This window comes from Ambystoma mexicanum, chromosome 7q, assembly GCF_040938575.1.
Source record: "Ambystoma mexicanum isolate Mex_15411 chromosome 7q, UKY_AmexF1_1, whole genome shotgun sequence".
Lineage (NCBI taxonomy): Eukaryota > Metazoa > Chordata > Amphibia > Caudata > Ambystomatidae > Ambystoma > Ambystoma mexicanum.
This window is the reverse complement of record NC_090941.1, coordinates 153,638,264-153,660,813: the sequence shown is the minus strand read 5'-3', so window position 1 is coordinate 153,660,813 and position 22,550 is coordinate 153,638,264. Positions and strand designations below refer to the sequence as shown.

At 45.0% G+C, this 22,550-nt stretch overlaps 1 protein-coding gene across 13 annotated transcripts in view; it reads right to left on the bottom strand.

Annotated features, from left to right (window-relative positions):
• Nucleotides 1–1,696: 1,696 nt before the first annotated feature.
• The window catches only part of MBNL2 (muscleblind like splicing regulator 2), a 914,045-nt gene continuing 893,191 nt past the window's right edge, over nt 1,697–22,550 (bottom strand). For 10 of the 13 annotated variants that reach the window (XM_069640650.1, XM_069640638.1, XM_069640641.1 and 7 more), the window contains one exon: nt 1,697–4,455. In XM_069640650.1, the coding sequence (XP_069496751.1) occupies nt 4,328–4,455 (128 nt within the window). In that variant the 3' untranslated portion in view covers nt 1,697–4,327. The remainder of the gene's footprint in view (nt 4,456–22,550) is intronic. The other 3 variants (XM_069640643.1, XM_069640649.1, XM_069640640.1) reach the window with 2 other exon arrangements.

Sequence of the window (22,550 nt, the reverse complement as noted above, 5' to 3'; positions counted from 1 at the left end):
GGATTGTTCCTCAACGCTAAATAAAGCAGTCTCCCAAAGGAAAACACTACTGCATCAACAACTCAAACTATAACTCAAGTGACTTAATGATTAGATAAGATGTCATGTCAAACCATTCAAACTGTCTGCCTCTTCATTATCCCTAGCAAACAGTTCAGTAGCAATAATAACCATCTACCGTTAACTACTGCCTCACCTAGACCATGTATCTTGAACCAGACAACACTGTTTAATCGGCTATAGAAAACTAAATCCAGATTGAATAATCACAAAGAATAACTATATAAACAAGGCTCCAGGTATAAGTTACAAAATGTAGGCAAAAAATACATCCTCTTCCAAATTAGAAGTACAATTATTTGGGGGTGGGTGGTACAGACTACAAAGGTAATTTCCACTGCAAATGAGGATATTTTGAGCAAGTAAAAACATATTTGAATACTAAAACATCTTTTTGTTGTGCATAGTACTTTGTACCTGGCAATTCATGCAAATTAAAAAAAGCCTTCTTACCTTAAAATTCTTATGCGTAGGGCTGACAAACTAGTATTCAAACACAAAATGCACTTCCACTGTTTGCATGGATCACTTGGATATGCACTTCACATACAAATACATCGGCGCAAGAGGCAAAATGACCATTATAGAAGGGATTTAAATAAGGATTTTTTTGAGACTGAGCTAAAACCAGCTGCTGGGTAACCAACACCATCCAATGAGCAAGAGCTATCGCTGGATAATAAGGAGCTAGTAAGTAGGGAGTAGCATACCTAACTTCTACATGAGATGCATACAATAATCTTATGTCCATTATATACACCTCATTATGCTTGAAATATCGTATGGATGTATCATGATGCATGTCCCATTACCAAACATACAGATTTAACATCACATAGGTATTTGTGTATGTCACCGTTTGGCATGAAGAGTCAAAAGTAGCTCCTGGTAGTGGTTGTCAAGCTATTCAGGCTCCACTAGGCTATAGGCAGGAGCTTAACACCTCCAAGCGCCTGGAAATTTCACACCCTCATTATACTGTTGCATAACACCATTTTAGTTTTCTCAAATTCGCTATAGATTATAGGGGTTCATGCTTTCCAATGCAAGGACCCTCACTATGTAGCTTTTTTTCCCTGTGAAAATCTAGCACCCATGCTTTTAGTCATTCAAAAACGTCACCTTCTCTACATTTAGGCATTTGCCCAAGATGCCTTTGCACTAAACTTGCTTCAGTGATTCCAATTACCATTTGTCCAGTCGCTGTTAACTGTAGTTGGACCACATGTGCCAATTCCGTAGCAGTCACTCCATAAAGGCTGTTCTTTGGCGAGGGCTTCTCTACTTTTACCCTGTAGCCCTGCACCCAAAACAGAAGTTACTTGTTGAGATTTAGTTTGCAAAGTTGTGCTTCACAAACACAATCATTTATTTTTACTGTACATCCATCTGAGTTTTCAGTATAATAAACATCCCTTCATCGCAAATGTATCCATCGACACACAGTTGCAGTCAGTTTAACCTAATCGATCCTTTCACCAGCGAGAACTGTTAGCAGATGGCAGCACCTCTCTTGCAATGGTGCATTCAGCTACTCTACTGCGCAAATTGATATTCGCTGGGATTGTCTCAATCAGATTTTCAGTCACTATATTTAAAAAAGCAACATAAAAAAAGATACATACAACATGAAAGATATTTTTAAATTGGTTTTCCTTTATCTCAGTGGTTGCACATTGGTTTAATGAACTTAACCTCACAACAAAAACTTAATCAACAATACAAACAGATTGCTAATAGTTACACAGTCATAGGTAATAAACTAAGATGTTTCCGTAGTCAGAATCTATAGTATACACACTCTCACACTTTCAATTGTATACTATACGATTACTCTGTGATTTTGTGTGAAGTATTGTTTTGTTACCAAAATATAACATGAGACCACATTCTCAGACAACCTGACATTTAGTCATAATTGCACCTCATACACTGACCATCCCCTTTTGTGTCCGACAATTGCTTTTTGATAAACAAAGCAAAGCATTCTTGATTTACCCAAGTAAGTTTTGTATGTTTCCTCTTCAATAACAAATGTTTTTTGGCAAATAATGATTTCTATACAGAAAAATAGTTTTAAATCTTCAAACATTCCAGAATGTCTATAAAACTACATTACAAGTGAACAAAATGCAATCTCTTTTGCCGATGCCTTTATGGACAGCTTTGTCTTTGCTTTACTTTGTTTTTAATGCACCTTTTTTTTCCCACTTCATTGCTTCGGCCCACCGTGATAATCAAACTGTATGGAAACGATAGACTGCCCAACTTACTTTCTCAGTGTGGGGATGTTTAAGAAGGTTTACACTTGTCATGCTTTGTTAATGAAGGGCTTAACATTATAGTACACAAGATTGTAAAAACGTGGATTCGCAATTCTTATTTTTAAAAAAATGTAACACAAAACAAACAAAAACTTTAAAAAAGTCAACATAAAATAGTTAAAAGTTGAAAATGTAATGTACTAAAAACTACAAAAAGTCTAAAATAATTGTAAAAAATAAGAAACTAACAGACGAGGGTACGCTGCAAATTCAACCACCAGTATCATGATGGAAAACATCAAAAATAGATTTGTATTCTGAAGAGTACATAATGGTGAAAGTATAATAAAGCAAGTGAAGTTGAGTAACATTTTGTCTATTAAAGAATGCAACCTCAGATGCTATATGTTAATTTACAGTCAGGCTGTGTGGGGGCTTTTAGGGTGATCAGATCTACAGCTATAATATAAATCAATTGTAATCAGTCATTGTTATAAATGGCAGATACGTTTCTAGAAGAATCAACTTATGGTTATTACGGTATTTTATTTCTCACAACGGGTTACACTGTGGTTTAAATATTTTACATTCAATTTCAAAACTGTTAAGTTAAAATACTTCAATCATTAGTAATATGTTACAAAAGTAAAATGATGTTCCATTTAGTAATACATAACCTTTTCATAACAGCTGCATTCATTTTTATTAAGTTATAATTTAAAAACTATGTACTTTATGTGACAAATGTGCAACATAGAAACATGAAATAGGAAATATTTGGTACAATAGTGCTTGAAATAAATCTTAAACCAAATCTAAATTAAAACACAATTGTACAGGTGTACCCTGTGAAATGAACGTATTTAAAAAGTAACCAACATTAAAATCTCTCAATAGGTATATGTATATATATCAAATTATACTTGCATTAAACATCTGGTCATACTTTCTAGACAAAATATGATTTTAAAGAAAAAGATGAAAACCTATTTTTATCCGTGCTGTAATCCGGTTACAACCCTTTTCACTCCAATTACAAAATGCATAACATTTATGATTTGTTAAACTGAAACTAACTACATTTTTAATGTTTACTAATATAGATTTAGAGTCACGATCACGTTTTGAGTGACTACGGTAACCTTGAGTACATTTTGAATATCATATACATCTCCTCAGCCACATGTCTTCCAGATCTCAAAGGGACTGCATCTCAACCATCAATGTGGTTTGCTTTTCTGGTAACCATCTGATCGCGAGCTTGAGAGGTCAATCTCTTGGATTAGATTATTGGCATCTGCCTCATTTTCTTCAAGTTTGATGGACTGTGGCAAAATTTAGGCACTTCTGCAAAGTCTCATTTAGAAAACATTATAAATATACTGGTTAAGCAACGCATTCTCTGTTTTTGTGTATGAAGATCATACTGTGCAAAGGTTTCAATTTTGTTTTTTTTATTATTCTAGAATTCCCATGAATAAATTCAGCTTTCTCCAGGCTTGCTGATGTTTCTCTCTTTTGCATTCTCAGAATTTGTGCTTTACCTTGATTTGATATTGGAGAAAAAAATCAACGCGAGTAGGGTACTTTCTCTCTTCTTGGTCTTATTTTGTTAAGGAGTGAACATGATTAAACATTTTAGGATGTAGGGAGACAGACCAAAAGTTGAAATTGAACCTATAATTTGAAAAGTAGTTTGCCAAAGTAAATTATTGCTAAACCTGAAAGATTCAGAACATTCAAAATCTTACAATAATAGAACAGAATAATTTGTTTCAGCTATAATTATGGAGATAAGACAACATTCCTACATAGGAAATCATGTTTACAAATTCTTTCAAAGTACACTTTACCCATCAACATCACAGCTGGTATCAGGTAGTTTACTATTTTCGGTCGGAATATACTAAGCATACCATATATATTAATTATGTAATATATATAACATTGCTGTAATAGCTGCTTAGTTTTTTGTGGTGTGTCCATATTAAGTACATTTCTTCTTAGCATGCGGTTTGTGGCAATTCTATAGAGGAGGAAACAGGATAGTATGTACAGTAAGAATGCTTTGCTATTCCCAATGAGGCTTCTTGACAATCCATTCCATTTCTGCTGATTATTTCAGTATGATCTGTTCGGGAAAAATAAGCCAGATATATCATTAGACTGATATAATCTCAAAACATTTATATAATCTAAAAACACTAAAGAACTAAACTGGTGCTTTATTTTAGTTTCGCAATCACCCTTAAACTTAAATGCACACACACACACACATATATGTATATATAGTATCCCTTTGTGCCACCTTATTGCACAATGTTGTTCTTTCTACTGTAATTATGTGCATTTTCTTGTGTAACCTAAGTCATAAGTAACACTGTACTATGGTGTTCTTTCTACTATTACTACTCTTATTGTGTAACCTAAGCCTAAAGTAATCCTGTACCATGTTTGCACCCAGTTACCTTTGGGTATGGTGCGTCCTACAAATTAATAAACAAATCCCAGAACACACGCACACAAAAATAATATCCAACAATGTATTAGGTTAGAATATGAGCAAGGGCATTGCTGGTCACCACGAGTGCAATTTGTTAACCATTCTATCGAACTCTGAAATAAAGTAGAATTACATTGAACATAAGAATAAAATCCCACAATGGCAATTAATAATTTCTAAAAAATAAAAAAGAATCCTCATGCAAAAATTCACAAAACTCGGGTTAAAGGAGTTTTCATATGTGCTTTTGATTGCACCCAAGCAAAGATCTGTGGCTGATAAAATAGAATCCTACATGTAATGAAGATGTGGCATCAGTATGATGGATTGCCACTGAAGTTTTAAAGGCAAAATAGAGCTGCACCATTTTCACCAATTCACCCTGCTATGCTAGCTACATTTTGTAAAGCCAAACATGCTGCTGTATAGTCACTCAAGTATGCTTTATCCAGATGTGTATATTGTACTACTTGTATGCAGACAGGTCATCTAACCTGACCAAGTACTGCGATAAGCGTCGAAGATCCAAGTTTGTGCTGTTCCATTTGACATCTCGAAACATTAATTACAATAACTAGCAGAGACATAAAACTAGGCTGTTGACATCATTGTTTTTTTCTTCTTTTGTTCTCGGAGTTGAACAAAAAAAAAAAGTCAGTCTTCTGTGAGATTGATCATGTGGACGACCTGCAGAGGTTTGAGTGATAAAATGCTATATTGGAGCATTTTGACTGTTCTTGAGATATTTAAAAATTATACAGTTTCGTGAATTGAACAAATTAATGAGCACCTGCATGGCACTTTACATTGATTAAGAACACATCAATTTTCATGTTTCCTAACGCAAGATCCAATGCGGGAGAGTGTACTTATTCACATGCCAATGCATTTTTGATGGGGATTAGGGTTTACCAGCAAACGCTGCATGGGCCCTATTTTATTTAAGTCCTCTCCCATACCTTATTCTTGAGAAGAATGGGACAATATCAAAGTCTTGGACTGAAACGCAATGTTGGTAGTTCTATTCTCTGCATGTTGTGGAATATGCTGCCTCACACATAGAAAGAGCATCCCTTAACGACTCCCTACTGTCACAAGCGGATAGAGGGGTGAAGGACAGTGTGAACATTTTATCCATGCCTGAAGTGAACGAACCATACTGAAAGCTGAAAAACGTATACTTTTATTCATATGTGCATAGCTGGGTTTGCGAGCCAATTTATGCGTGTGTGTATGCACGATAATGGATGTCTCTGAAACAATGAGCACATTTATGTGCATATGTATGTGACTGTTTGGAAAAGCGAGGTGGGCGGTGAATGTAACATGGATCAGAAAAGGAGAGGGATGTGGGGTGCTGGAGTCAGTGAGAAAGGGGATGCGGGCAAGGCTGGGGTCAGAGCAACACAGGAGCCTGACTGTCCAGAGAAAGACATGGGGGGATGATCGGTCCCTGAAAGCAATACGATGATGGGAATGTGCCCAGGGAGCAAAATAGAGGCAGGGCATGCAGCGCACGGAGGGGAACATGGAGGTAGAACAGAGTGCCAAGAGCAAAAGTAGGTTAGAACTAGGCCTCAAAAGTGCAGTGGATAGTAGAACTGGGACCTACAAATGACATAATGGCAAACTTGAACTGTAAGAATGGCTTGGGGGCAATAGGGCACCCAAGAGAAGCATGGGGCCAAACTAAGCAATACTGCTTCAAAATGGAAATTCCAGCCTATATTGTTGAGACAGGCCTCAATGTGTTGTTTGGGCACAGCAGCATAACGTGTGTGCCTGCCCTGCCAAATAACATTGCAACAGGCCTCATGAACGTCTCAGCATGAAAAGTGCTCTGGCAGCACCAATATATTTTGATGAGATAGGACACATGCTATTCATTAGGGGAAAAGATGGCATGGAGGGCAGCACTGTGACCTACTGCAGTGACAGGGCTCATGGTGCTCTGGCCATAAAGAGGATGACAAAGTGGTCAGCGCTAGCTAATATTATTAAAGCAACTCATGATTTTTGCTGCACACATGCAGTATAAAAACGAATTACAGTGGAAATACTGGTACAGGGCTTCATTGTCTTTGAGCATATACACAATTAAAATGTATGCCCCGGTGTACTGTTGGAGGCCTGGCTTCTATTTGTTATTTCATGCATTCCTCTAAAAAACAGATTTAAAATCTATGGCTTCTTACCCAGTTTTTCATAATTGTTTGCAGTAAAATACAACATTTGGTTCCCTTTAAAAATGGCCCGGCGGTAGAACACCCCTACTTCACAAGCTCTCCTGAGAGGCGTTAGGCTTGGGTTGCTATGTTCCCTTGCTCGGTACAATGAAGAAAACAGATATATGCCCAACAACTTTAAAAATTCACTAGCCACAATACACATTTCTTTGAAAAGAAACAAAAAGGAGGATCTGTAATGACAAAAATCGCTGGTAAAAAATGCAAATTAACTAAAACTGTAGCAGATAACCATTTGTGTTGTGAATTTAAATGGACATTCTAGAATGGAATTTGGACACTTATCAAGCTTCAAGGGAATGTGCATTCACAGGTTTAGGAACATTAATTCAAAGTCCTTTCATGCAGATGTCATCTAATTTGGGTAGTATGGTATGATAGGATATGATATGGCATTTGTAACGCGCCTATACACAAGTGTTTCAAGGCGCGATGAGGCAGGGAGGGGGGGAACAAGGGGAAGACAGACAACGATCCTACTAGGCCAGGTGTCATTCAGACCGCGCAAGTGCAGGGGTAGGGGGAAGGGAAAAAGTGCAAGGGGAAGGGGGGGGGGAGGGGAGTGCCGTACAAATAAGTAGAATAGAAATAAAACAATAAATAAATAGGGCCAGCTGGTGGCAAGTGCAAAGTAAGTGCAGACAAGTGCTGGGGGCTGTAGTGATACAGAGACAGTCCCGCAGTGCAGGGGTTGCCAGGGAGGCAGTGCAAGTGAAAGAGTGTCTGGGCCCAGGACCGAGGTCGGTGAGAGTGGCCCAGATTGCAGAATCAGTGCAGTATTGGTGAAGAATTTAGCAGGGGAGAGGGAGAGAGAAAGCAGAAGTGAAGAGGAAGGTTTTGAGGTGCTTCCAGAACCGGAGATGGTTCTCCTCAAGTTTCAGGGAGGCAGGAAGGCTGTTCCAGAGAGACGCCCCTGCCGCGGAGAGAGATCTACCCCCAGCTCGTTGCTTCGAGAAGCGGCTGACCCTGAGGGAGTTGGAGACGGATGAGCGTAGGGCTCGGGAAGGAAGATATTTAGGAAGAGAGAGTTGAAGGTATTTAGGCCCCAGAAGGCCTTGTGGACAATGCAGAGGGTTTTGAACTTAATCCTCGCAGCCATTGGGAGCCAGTGTATAGATTTCAGTCCTGGAGAGATCCGGTCCCTGGGCTTGAGGCCAAGGACAAGTCTCGCAGTTCTGTTCTGGATGATGGCAACCACCGTACTTCAGCTGCATACTTTTCTGAAAGCAAACAAATGGATCCAATAATTCCTAGACAACAGATCCATGAGGATCTTCGCGCCGGCAGCCGCAACCGAACCTTCGCCCGTCACCTGCGGAGTCCCACAGGGATCCTGTGTGTCTCCAACATTATATAACGTTTTTACTAAACCCATGTTCGATGACTGACTATTTGGGGGTCACCTAGACTAATTACGCCGATGACACCCAAATACTCATCCCCATCACAGGTGATTACGCCACTGACTCTAAAGTAATAAATTATCTGTACATCATCATACAAGCATGGATGGCCAAACATGGACTGTCTTAACAATGATAAGACAGAGTTACTACTCCTGGGATCTCAAACTAAACTCATCAAATTGGATGCCAAATTCAACTCCTTCAATATCGATGGCAACACCATCAAGGTATCGAAGAACGTGAAAAACATAGGTATTTACTTAGACGCTGCACTAACTCTAAACAAATCAATGCGACAGCATCCTCCATGGCCTAATCACAGCCTGCAAACCTTTCTTAACCACTTCGAACTGCATATCAATAGCCAGAACTCTAGTCCTATCAACATTGCACTACTAGAACGCTCCTTACTCGGGCACCAACCAAAGAACATAAATAAGCTACAAATAATGCAAAATAACGCCATCAGAGCAGCACTGAATATCCCCAGATCCCACCATATTACCACCACCAGACGCAACTTTTATTGGCTCTCCAACAACCAAAGAATTGCCTTCAAAACACTGTCTATAACCCACAAGTGCCTCACACTTAAAGCACCCTGTTACCTCTCTGACCACTTTACATGACATACATCCAACCGCCCCACCAGATCTGCTCAGACACACGGCCTCATCCCCACTAGATTCAAATTACTGAAGGCTGGAGGGAGCAGTTTCCTGGTCCTAGCAGCTAAACTCTGGAACACCTTACATTTAACTCTAAGAGTTGAACCATACTACTACACCTTTACCGTACAACTGTGCACATTTGCACACAAACTATGTTTTATATATATAATCATTTATTTAAATTCTGTAGATATTCTCTTTGTGCATACTTGCCTTCATTATGCCTATTCTGTGTATATTGCTGCCTACTTCTATTGTAATGCTGTAAACTATGACTTATGTAAGACATGCGCCCAGCTGATCAAATCCGACAGGTTGATGTGCCTAAATCTTCTAGAATATGTTTTAAGATCATCAATTGAGCAAGGAGTGAATACTGTAGAAAAGAGGCACTCAACCGTGCAAGTGCTATGCTTCCCTGGCCATAGAAGGAATATTGGTATCAACTTGGTCTTGCATCACTTGGCAAAGAGACCCGACGGATAGGGTGCATTCCAAGAAGTAACATTTGGAGTAAGCATCCTTACACCCACCCATCTTCCAAGATGTGGAAGGTTACAAGCCCTCCAGTAAAGCGAGAGACTGAATTAGGGAAGACAACTGCAGAAGCAACACAATTAAAAACGTCCTAGTGAAAACAGGAAACAAAGTCTTTAACAATCTTTCAGACTTCCAACAACAAAACAAGTTGGCAACTGTGGTGCAGAAAGAATATATTACCAGTAGCCAAACTAAACATTAGGAGCAGGTCAGCAAATGGGACAGGAGTCGCTGCAGCAGAGTATTGTGGCGATTCGCAGGATTCCGTCACTTCTCTCCCCGCACCCCCACTTTCCTTGTGACACTAGGGAGGTGAGCCTACTAATCGACAACATTCCTAGGGGTAGAGGCAAGCAGGAACACTTTGGCAGAGACTCCCCCCATGGGTACAGGGACACCCGTTCCGATGAGAAACTCCTTTCCCTGATCACTCAGTAACCCAACAGTGTAAACCCTGTTGGGGGGAAACGGACAGAATCCGAATACATCTGCTACGGTGATGTTCTATGTGAAGAGTACCTGCTTGGTACGGAGACTAAGAAAACCAATAGAGTCCTAACGAATATGACTAAGATACAGAAGAAGAACTTCCATAAAAGGCAGGGAAGGCCCCAAAGCACTATCATAAAAGTGGGAGGAGAGAGAGATAGAGAGAACATCAGAGACCTGGAAGTTTCAGATCAGCTGCTGGAGTGATGCTGAATAACAGGGAAAACATGATTCTGGGGAGGAGCTGCAGAGAACAGGCACCCGAGTTATCCTGTTGGAGGTGCAGGCTAGAGAGCCTACAAAGCTGACTCTAGTCCCAGGAGGGAAATACAAGGAGGTTGCAGAGAACGTTTGCCCGAGTTTCAGTGTTCGAGGTGCAGGCTAGCGAGAGTCTGTCAAGCTGACTAGTCCCAGAAGGGACACAAGAGGAAGGCTGGAGAGGAGCCGGAATGAACTGGCGCCCGAGCTGCACTATTCGAGGAGCAAGCTAGAGAGTCTGTAAAGTTGAATCCTGTCCAGGAAGGTGGTACGAGGAGGGCCATACTGGGGAGAGAAGGAAACCTCTAACTGAAGCCGAGACCACTCACCTAGAAGCACACTGGAAAGTGCTGGAAGAGGAAAGTGAACCGAGAGCAAGAGCCACCCTGAAAGAGGAAGAGAAACAAAGGAGAAGAAAACCGACCTGGTAATGCAGCCCCACTACAAGGAAGCTAACAGAGAGGCAGTTATAACAATTGGCATAATCCTAATTGTCACAGTGAGAATAATAAAGTTACTCGTAATAGTGACTACCTTACTCCTAGTCCATAGTACCCTTTCCTCCGTACTTATGGGACAGTCCATCCTGTGGTACAGGACCGGAGCACTATTGCAAAAAGCATCAAATCTTTAAAAAATATGTCCTTTTCTTTTTACGCGGGGTACCGCATGTGGCCGTAACCCTGCCCTCCTTAGCTCCGCCCAGCGCATCGCCTATCAGTCCTTTTCTATCGCCAGGTCTGAGACCTTTAAGCAATAACAGGAAACTTATTAGAGGGGACGGAGGGCGGGCGTATGGAGGAAAGGGGACTATGGACTAGGAGTAAGGTAGTCACTACGGTGATTAACTATTATACTCCTACGTCCCGTCCACTTTCCTCCATACTTATGGGAGATTCCCAAGCACGCCACACAGGAATTACAGGTGGATGGAAACTCCTTATTGAAACAGGTTCCTAAGCACAGCTTGACCGAACTGAACATCAGCCCTGGAGCTCAGGTCCAGACAGTAATGCTTACAAAAAGCCGTTGGGGAGGCCCACGTAGCAGCTTTCGCGATGGTCTCCCAGGGAACATATTTTTGGAACGCAACAGCATCCGCCTTGCCCTGCACAAGATGAGCATGAATTCCCAAGACCCTGAATGGTATACGCCTCAGAAATACAGGTATCAATCCTTCGGGAGATGGTTGCTTTCGAGGCTGGCTTTCTTTGCGGATTTCCAAAGGTCAAAAAGCTGCAGAGTTCCTAAGCTCAGATGTTATGTCCAGATAGAACTTAAGGGCTTTTCTAACGTCCAGGCAGTGCAGAACCCTTTCGGCCTCTGTGGCCGGGTCTGGAAAAAAGACAGGCAATGAAATTGACTGATTCAAATGAAATTCAGAGACGACATTCGGAAAAAGGAGGGATTCGTCCACAGGACAACCTTATCCTTATGAAAAGCAAGTAATGGATGCTCTACCAACAAGGCCTGAAGCTCACTTACACGGCTTGCCAAAGTCACAGCAATCAAAAAGGACACTTTTCACGAAAAGTTACTTAAAATTGACAGTAGCCATGGGCTCAAAAGGCTTATGGCACAAGGCGGTAAGGACCACATTCAGATCCTACCTTGAATGCAGGCTGCGAACAGGAGGGTAAAGATGTAATAGGCCCAAGTGTCTTTTAATGACCGGATTCATCAGTGAAAAAAGAGCAGTGGACAGATAAGCGCCGACAGCCGACAAATAAATCCTGCAAGACAAGACATGAATGCCCGATTCTGCCAGATGTGAGACAAAAGACAGGACCATGTCCACTTCCCTGGGGGTCCAGCTGCCTAGCTAAATACCAGTGGCAGAACCGTAGCCATTTACTTCTATACTGAGATCTTGTCGAAGGTTTCCTGGCTGCCTGAGTAATGCGCATGTTATCCGCTGACAAATTGAAACGCTCTAAAGATCTGAACTCTGGCACCAGGTCGCCAAGCTGAACGATTGTGGGGAGGGGCGCCTTAACTGCTAATCGCTCTGGTAAAGCAGATCGGGAACCAGAGGAAGCTTGAGCAGCGGGCACACCAATCGATGCTGAAGCTCCGAAAACCAAAACCTGGCCGGCCACCAAAGGGCTATGAACAGGAGGGAGTAATTCACTGTGTTCCTTAGCTTGCAAAGCGCCAGATGGATCAGAGGAAGGGGCGGAAAAGCGTAGGCCCTCATGTTTTGCTATGGAATTTCGAGAGGATCTCCCAGAGAGGATGCTCCGAGCCCGTTCCTGTAGGCATACAGAGGAAGCTTCCGGTTTGTCGATGTCACAAAGAGGTCCACTTCTGGAGTGCCCCAACAGCGAAAAATATCCAAGCGGATCTCCATGTTCAGTTCCCACTCGTAGCTGACCACTGCTTGTCGGCTGAGGGCATCTGTAGTGACATTCAGCTGGCCCAGGATGTGCACTGCTACCAGCCAGATATCATGCTGAATGGCCCATTCCCAAATCTAAATGGCAAGATACTTAAGAGGAGACCTAGTACCCCCCCTGTTTTTTGATATAGAACATGGACACCACATTGTCCGTGCAGACACAGACCTCATTGTTGACAATGCCTGGTTTGAACGCTTTCAGCGCCAGGAATATCGGCAGGAGCTCCAGATAATTTATATGAAGCTGTCTGTCCTGTGGCGACCAAAAATCGGAAACCTGAAGATGATCCAACGTCGCACTCCAACCCAGAAGGGAGGAATCCGTTGTGACAGTCAATAGTGGGCAAGGGTCCTGGAAAGGAGCGTCCACCGACAGATTGCTGAGACGACAACCACAAGAGGTCTGTCCTCATGAAAGGTGGAACCAGTCTCGTTTTGGAATTTGGATCCCTGCTTGAAGCCATGAGCTCCAAAAAGTTACCTGCGTCCGCCTCATCTTGAGACAAGCAAGAGGAAGTGCCAGCACGCACAAAGCCATGAGGCCCAGAAGCCTCTGGAACCACCAGGCCAACATGCTCTCCGACTGCATAAACACCTGACACATGGCCAACAGATCCGCTGCTCTGTCCCGTCAGGTACACTCTGCAATCGATTGTGTTCCAACGAGAACCCAGGAAAATCAAGTCCTGAGAGACCATCATGGAGGATTTCTGCCAGTTCACCGACAGCCCAAGGTGGAACAGGAGCTGGAGGAGAGACTGAAGGTTGCTCGAGGCTTTCAGTGGACAAAGACTGCACAGTAGGCAGTCGTCCAAATACGGATACACATGGATACCCTGTAGCCGAAGAAAAGCTGCGATGACCGATATCTTTGTAAAGACACGCAGTGCCGAGCGGAGACCAAACGGCAGCACACGAAACTGGAAATTATCCTCCCCCATGGAAAACCGCAGGTATATCCGATGCGGACTCCAAATGAGGATATGCATATACGCATCCTGAAGGTCCACCACGCTGAGCCAATCGCCCTTCTGTAAAGAGGACTTTACCTGACCGGGCGTGATCATCTTGAATTTCACTTGGGGAAGAGAAAGGTTGAACTGGGAAAGTTCTAGGATGGGGCACAGGCCGGCCTGGTTGGGTTTGGGCACCATAAACAGACGGGAGTAGAAGCCCTCCCCTTGATTTCCCAGGGGAACGGGTTACACCGCCTTGAGATCCAGAAGTTTCTGGACTTCGGCTCTGAGGGAGGGCGTCCCCGACTGCTGGAAGGGAGGATAGATGGGTGGGCAAGAGGCAAGCAGAAGCCTGCCCGAGCAGTGGACAAGACCCACCGAACCTCGGTGATTGTGTGCCATGCCTCCCAGTGAGACGCAATGCGCCCTCCCACTGGGGTCTCGTGCAAGCGCCAAAAAACATCATTTAGCGGACTTCTCGGTGGAGAGACGGCTTGATCCTGAAGAGGAGACAGAGGACCGAGAGAAAAATCAGCCTTGCTGCGGTTTGACGAGAGTTCCCAGATGGAGGATCGACGCTGTGTGTCCTCCGATCCAGAAACCCTCGAAAACCACAGGAGGACCGAGACTGAGATGACGTTCTTTGAGCTTTGAACAGCGGCTTCACCAACACAGACAGGGACTTGGCTGTTTGAGTGCTGTGTTTAGTCTTAGTCAACTCCACATCCATTGAAGAATGGAACAGTTCTTTGCCGTCAAAAGGCAGGTCAAAAACCTTATCCTGGACCTCCTTAGAAAAGTTTGTGGCATGAAGCCAAACCTGACGAGAGGTGTCAACACCAAGCATGAGGCCCTGAGCCGAAGTGTCAACATGATAAGCCGCGGCCTCGAGCATATCTTGCGCCAGAACCCTGGCAAGCCGACAAGCCACCCTTAAAATCATCCAGCTTGTCCGCGGGAATGAACTCCTAGACCTTTCCACATTTTCATATTTGCCGCTGCTAAAATGAGCTCAGCGTTCGCCTGGCGCAACAGCAGGGCCGAAATAGCGAAGATCTTTCTCCCCAAGGAGTCAAGCAACTTGTCTGCCTTGGCCAGAACCTGGGTTGCTGCTGTAGAAGACACGGAAGCTGGTCTGGATTGTAGCGTGGCAACTGCAACCACTGTGGAGGAAGGGAGCGGGCAAGACGGTAAGGCTACCTCTTCCGAAGTGTGAAGCATTTAACATGCGTCAATCCTCTTGTTAACGTGAAGTCCAGAGTGTGGCTTATCCCAGACCTTGCGGACCTCAGACAAAACATCCCTCTGGAGGAACAAGCCGGTACGCTCCTGAGGAAACAAGGTTAACGCCCCAGAAAGCACCTCCTCTTGGGGAGCGGGTGCCTCAGGTACTGGAACATCCAGAAGTGATATTCCCAGAACTCAGTCATGGAACGCTCTAACAGAGCGGGGCTCGTCCTCGCTATCCTGATCCCCCTGCATGTCATCCGACACATCCCGATCGACCTGCGTCACATCTGGCTCTGCCGAAGACTTGTCCATTGGAGACAAGGGAGGCAGGGGCGGAAGGGCTTGCGGTGGGCCAATAGGTAGAGGTGGAACAGCTGCTGGAACCATCCTGGGCTATGGCTGGAACCGTCGGCACAGGAGTAGGCGCTGGAGGGCAGATTTCCCTAAAAAGACCTCTGATATATTCCTTCACCGGGTCAGAGTGCATGAGCGTCTGAAACTTCCACAAAAAGGCCTCCTCTGCCGAAGGAGAGGCCGCTCATGAGAGGGGTAACTCCAAGGCCGTAAGGGAGGGCTGCCAAGAAGGGCCTATTCCAGCCAGATCAACATCGGTCAAAGGAGCAGATGTAGCAGGCAGCGAGACTGTGTGCGGTAATGGCATCCGAGCATTCCAGTCAAACTGGACGAAATGGATTCGCACCAGGAAGTCGATGTTAACCTGAAAACACGCTCCCAGCACCCGATGCCGATGGCGTAGGTGTAAGGGAGGAATCCAAAATGGCCACTGTATTTTGCACGGGAACGGGTGCCATTTTGTCAGCGTCTGAGGAGAACTGCATCACGTCTCAGTGAGGAAGGAGTCTCCACAGACGGGTCAGGGGCCTTGACACAAGGAACCTCGGCACAGCCGGTACTGTGTGGCCTAGGATGTTTGAGACATACTATTAGCCAAATTAGCCTCTAGAAGAGGAACCTCCGGCAGAGCCGGTAACAAAGGAATTACGGTCAGCGACCTCACTGTGCCCCCTCAACAGAACCGGTATCACCGCAAAGACTGGAACGTTGAGGAATCCACCTCACAGACAAGACCTTGACAGGTCTCTCTGTTCCGAGGTTCCTCTTTCTGGGGCTACGATGAACGACAGAACTGAGTCCGGTAACAGCTCTCTCAAGAGGGGCCTCGAACCTTGGTTCGGTACAAAAAGCCTCTACATGGGCCTCAGGGCAAGCCCCAGTGTATGTATGGAAAGCTCCAGATAAGGAGACCTCGAAGCAAGCTTGGGTACCAACCGCCTCAGTAGAACTGGGCCGTCGACTAGCACCCACAGGAGGGGACCCCGGATTGTAATCCGGTGTTGGCCGGCCCCTTACGGAAGCCCTTGGAGAAAACTCTGGTACCTTTTTTATGTTTGGAAGGCACCTCGGGGGACCCTGGTAATAGAGCTTATGAAGCCCCCGGACTGGGAAGACCCCAGGAAGGAGTCCCCCGACTGGGGTGCCCTAAAAACTAAAGAACTTACCGGGCATCTCTTCTTTTCATCGACGAAACTCTGAAAATGCGGAGGAGGAATGCGCTGAAACACCTCCTCCCACCGCTCCAGATGACGTTGAAGTGCCCGGACCGAGAGGGAATCGCAGTAAAACACGAGTCCCACCGATGATCCGGACCCAAACACTCTAAACAAAGAGGATGGGGATCCGCCCTAGCGAAGCGTCGCTCGCAAGAAGAACAAGAAGGAAATTCTAAATGAACCAGCATAGATGGACTACTACGCAACCGCCAAACCAGAGCAGGAGAGAAGGACACTGGAAGGAAAAAATCTTCCAAAGATGCAAGTGCGTCCAGCCCCGACCGCACGGAGAAAAGGACTGATGGGCGATGTGCGGGGCGGAGCTAAGGAGGGCGGGGTTACGTCCATGTGCGGTACCCCGCGTAAAAGGAGAAGGACACATTTCTGAAAAATTTGATGCTTTTTACAAAAGTGCTCCGGTCCCGTCCCACAGGACGGAATGTCCCATAAGTACGGAGGAAAGGGGACGGGACGTAGGAGTAAAACGAATACAGAGATTGGAGTAATCGTACTCATCCCAGTGGGACACAAGTTTTCAAGGAGAGGGGGAAACATCTCGGGGCAACATACACTGGTTCCAGCGAGATGGAAATAGAGAAGAGTGGAAATAATTACTGGCCTCATACTCGTCCCAGTAAGATACAACCTAAGAAGAAGAGTGAGAATCTTTACTTGGTTCATCATACTCGTCCCAGTGAAAGACAAGTTAACAAGTAGTAAGAGTGAGAATCATTACTGGGCTCTGCATACTTGTCCCAGTGAGACTAAATGGCAAGAAGCATGAGAATCATTACTGGACGCTGCATACTCGCCCCATTGAAAAGCAAAGAGATCTAAGTACCACCAGCTCTGCTAAGGTACAACCGTTTATAATCCTCAAGACATAAGTTGGGTGTCCAAGAAAAAGAAAGACTTTCAAGTTCATATGAGAAGGACAGAGTGAAGGAACCTCAATGTATCAGAGGATATGTACAGAGGGACTTAAAAGGCCAATAGTAAGGAAGCAAAGAGGTGTGGAAAAGCCCAACAAGTGAGCTGAACAAACTGTTACATGAGATAGCCAAGAACTATTTGAAGATTCTATATTGATAGAAACTTGCTGAGAAAGCAGCCCCAGGAGAAGGGACTTTAGTTGTTTAGTATTAGTGGTAGGGTCAAAGCAGCTTAGGCTTGGACAGTGGACAGACTTTCACTTTGGGCTTCACAACTGAGCACCCTAATTAGTTCCGTTAGGTAGGGAAACCCATAGCTTTGAGAAAGTGAGGCATTTTCTTATCATTTTCAATAAAAGTTTCTTGAGCAAGGCAACTTCTAGTCTGTCTCCTCCTTCTGACCCTCCACAGTATCCATATTTGGTAATTACCTGGGCCTAGAGAAGTTGTAGTTGTAAACATTGCAGCAGAAGATGAGATTGGTGCACTTCTCACTGCAGTTTGCCCCCAATTGTTGGTTAGAGAAATCCCTGATCGTTCTCACCAGAGCAAAACATTTGCAGTTTGCACATACTTGCCCTATGGGATTCACAATTCAGATTTTTTTATAACCAACATTTTGACAAACCTCTGAGACATCTGCTTCCTCAGCTACATTTGAATACCTAAATAGAACAACTTGCTAAGTAGTACATTAACAAGTTATTTGGTCTATGGAGTGACAATGAATAGCTGTTTAGAGTACATGACAACTTTAAAAGATACCATAGCTGCCATATACCCTCCAGTCAACCGGTTTATACTTTTCCTTCATCTTATTTTGACTACGTCAGCAAAAGTGGATGCAAGTGTTGGAGAGGAGGGTTATTAACAGTCTCTCTATTCCATAGTCACTGTAAGCTGAAAAACAGGGCTGGTTGTCTGTCCAGTCTCTAAATGATGGGGGCTATACACATTCAGAGAGCAAAGGTGTATATTTCTTGACATCCTGTCATTTCTATAACACTTAAACAGGCTGCATGAAAAAGTGTTTCAAGGTGCATCGCATCAAAGAGCGGGCAGAAATTGAAGGGTTATAGACCAGGAAAAATGCGCTGCCAAGGCGTGGCGGAGAAGCTACCTATAGGTAGAGAATGGAGAAGGTAACTTTCAGTCATGCTACGTCCTGGGAGGAGGAGTATGGCAAATGAAGACTATGTAGCATGCTCTAGGATGGACCAGGGCTGTGATCCAAGGTAATGACACAGGTAGCAATTCACTACATGGGCAGTAACCAGGTTACCATCAGCTAGTGGTACTACAACGAGCAATCAGTTTTTCTTTGTTAAGACTTATGGAGTTGCACATTTATTTTTTCTTAAGATTGAAATGCAGGCTAACCAGAATGATTCTTCGGAGTTGCGACCTCAGCAGCCACTGCAGTCTGCTCCTGGATGCAAGATATTGATCCTAAACCACAAATGGAGTGTGAAATGAATGCTTGAGAGTCCATACATGTAATTAGCACAATGTTATAGGCATTGACGATGGACAATGTAGTATCGCTAAAGTGCTTAGAAGCTAGATTTTGGAGAACAATGTTAAAACATAGGCCCTCCACCACGATGGAATATCTTAGATTGGAACTGGGGTTGGTATCTCTGGGTGGTCAGGTCCAAAGAAAACATGGGGAATTATTAATCAAATCTAAAGCTATGCTTAAGTGCCCACAGTAAATTCGAGGAATTAAATCTAGCAATGTCTGAGCAAATAAATTGGGACTGGAAAAACAAAACTAGGAGGGAGCGACTATGAGATACTTAGACATTTTATTTATGGGTTTGGAATAACTACAATCATATATGCACATTGAAGAGCTACAAGCATACATCTAATGTTATACATCACTTTTTACGACCTCAGCTATATGGGATACATTACTCACCACAATCGTATTTCTGATGCTTGTATCTGCTTAGATTCACATGCTATGCATAGGCTGACATTTAGTGGAAGCTGCTGAGTATTACAGTTGTTTTCGGAACTAGAAAAGGGACGTCGACAGTGCGTGCCAGTAATACTATCCCCAGTGTGATGTCAACTTTACCCATGGTCCTTCACGCGTCAAGGTCCCTCAGATTGTTTTGTTCCGACATGACGACATAAGGTTGCATGAAGCGTAGTGTGAGTACAGTTGTATCAAGGCAGATACTCAGAAAGCTCATATAACATCTATGCACCTTCTCTCAGGGGACCTCGATGCGTGAAGGAACATGGGTACAGTGGACTTCACACTAGGGATAGTATTACTGGCACGCCTTGTCGACGTCCCTTTTTGAGTTTCGAAAACAACAACTGTAATACTCTGTAGATGTCCGCCTATGCATTGCATCTGAATCCAAGCAGATCCAAGCATCAGAAATAAGATCATGGTGATTAATGTATCCCTTGTTCGATCTGCTTAGATCGCCTGCCATGTATAGATTAGTGAGCAGTGTTAGGAGAAGGTGGTGGGTTATGAGGAGGAGTAGCGGCAAATATATGTTTTAGAACCGCATGCCCCACCTGTGTTTCTGTCTTGGAATGTGTGTCAATGCAGTAGCGCTGAGTAAAGGTGTGTACTGAGCTCTTTGTAGCTGCTTTGCAAATGCTGTCTAAGGGGACATTTGCGATAAAGGCCAGAGTAGCTCCAGTGCTCCTTGTGGGGTGAGCTCTTGGTGTAAAAGGCAGCGTTTTGTTTGATAATTAATAGCACAATTGAATACATCTTACTACCAATCTGGAGATGGCATTTTTAGAAATGCGGTCTCCTTCTCTGCCTGGTGCTATGTAGAGAAACTGTTGATCGGTTTTCCCAAGTGGTCTAGTCTTGTTTACGTAGTAGGAGGTCCGCCATCTTCACATCCCGTGCGTGGAGTTTTACCTCAGCTGAGCAGTCTCTGAAAGAAAGTCGGAAGCTCAATAGATTGGTTCACGTGGAATTTAGAAATGAATTTAAAGAAGAACCTAGGATGAGTATGTAACACCAATTTATCTTTATATATAATAAAGAAAGGGTCCTGCACTGACAATGCTTGCAATTCACTAACTCTTCTTAAGGAAGTAATAGCCACTAAGAAGGCAGTCTGGTACGTCAGGTGTTTAAAGCTCGACTTATGCATAGGCTCAAATGGGGCCCCCATGAGCCTGGTCAGCACCACATTAAGCTCCCACGCCGGGGCAGGAGCCTTCACCGGCGGGAATGATCGGAATAGTCCCTTCATGAATTCTTTCACCAGGCGATGAGACCACAAGGACGCCCGTCCCGTAGTCCTGGTATATCGGGAGATTGCAGACAGATGTATTTTGATGGAGGAGTGAGCCAGTCCAGCTTTGGCCAGCGACAGTAGGTACGGCAGTACTTGAGGGGCCGTAATACGCAGAGGGTTAATCTTCTGTGCACGGCACCTGACAGAGAACCTCTTCCATTTATGTCCGTAGCACTTGAGAGTTGAGGACGCCCTGGCCTTTGCAAGAACCTCTCTGCAGTCGGCCGGGATGTCGTACCCTCCAAACTCTGGTGCTGCAGGAGCCAGGCCTGCAAGTTCAGCGACTCCGGGTTGTGGTGAAGAATGGCGCCCCCTTCTCTGGAGAGAAGGTCTGCGTCCGTCGGCAGCTTGACTGGTGTGGACGTTGACAAGTCCAGAAGGTCCGGGAACCAGATCTGTCACGGCCACGCCGGTGCGACGAAGATCATCCTGCACCGGGACCTCTTGAGCTGGTTGATGAGCCGGAGCAGCAACGGCAGCGGAGGGAATGCATAAAGAAATAGGCCTTCCCAGGGGAACGAGAAAGCATCGCCCATGCTCCTCGGCTGGGGGAACCTGCTGGCGAACCTCCGGCACTTGGAATTCGTCACCGTCGCGAAGAGATTGATTTGGGGTTCGCCCCATCGTCGGAGGAGTCGATCCACTTGATCCTGGCGTAGTTCGGGGACCTGGTTCCACCCTGCTTTCAGATGTAGAACATCGTGGTGGTGTTGTCGGTGAAGATCCTCACCACCTTGCCCTTGAAGGACGGAAGAAAGGACCTGAGGGCCCAGAACACTGTGCGGAGCTCCAAGATGTTGATGTGGAGTGACTTCTCCTCCGGGAGCCAAAGGCCTCTCGCATGAAGATCTCCGGAGTGCGCTCCCCAACCTTCCAGGGAGGCGTCCGTCGTCACCGTCACCTGGTGAGCTGGGGACTGAAAGTCCATGCCCGCCCACAGATGGGAGCGGGTACCCCACCACCGGATCGCCTGACGGAACGTCTCGTTGAGAGATCCTGTCCTCGAAGCTGCCCGTCGACTGGACCCAGCGGGCGTCGAGGAACTCTTGTAAGGGGCGGATCCGAAGCCTACAAAGGCGCACCAGATAAATGCAGGAGGACATCATCCTGAGGAGGGACTTGATCGATCTGACCCTGGCCATGTCCGTGGCCAGCAGACGCTGCACCTTGCCCAGAATGGTCCTGGTCCTTTCCTCCGACGGCGAGGCCAGCCGCGCCACTGTAGAGCTTGGCTCCCAGAAATGTGGCGACTTGCGACGGAACCAGGTGGGATTTTGGAAAGTTGATGGAGAATCCCAGGTCCGTGAGCAGCTGGACGGTCATCGCAGTGTGTTCCACGGCGAGCTCCCTTGTCCTTGCCCGGATGAGCCAGTCGTCCAGATAGGGGTAGACGTGGATCCCCTGTAGGCGCAGCCGCGCCGCCACCGGTGCGAGGCACTTGGTGAACACCCTGGGTGCCGACTTCAATCCGAACGGGAGGGCCTTGAACTGGTAGTGCCGCCCTTGGACCACGAACCTGAGGAACTTTCGGTGTCTTTTTAGAATGGGGATGTGGAAGTACGCATCCCCAAAATCCAACGACGACAGGAAATCGCCCTCATCCAGCTGTCCCAGCACGTGCTGGAGGGTGAACATACGGAACTTCTGTGCCTTGATGTACTTGTTAAGTCGTCGGAGGTCCAGGATGGGGCGCCATCCTCCTGTCTTCTTTTTTACGGGGAAGTACCTTGAGTAAACTC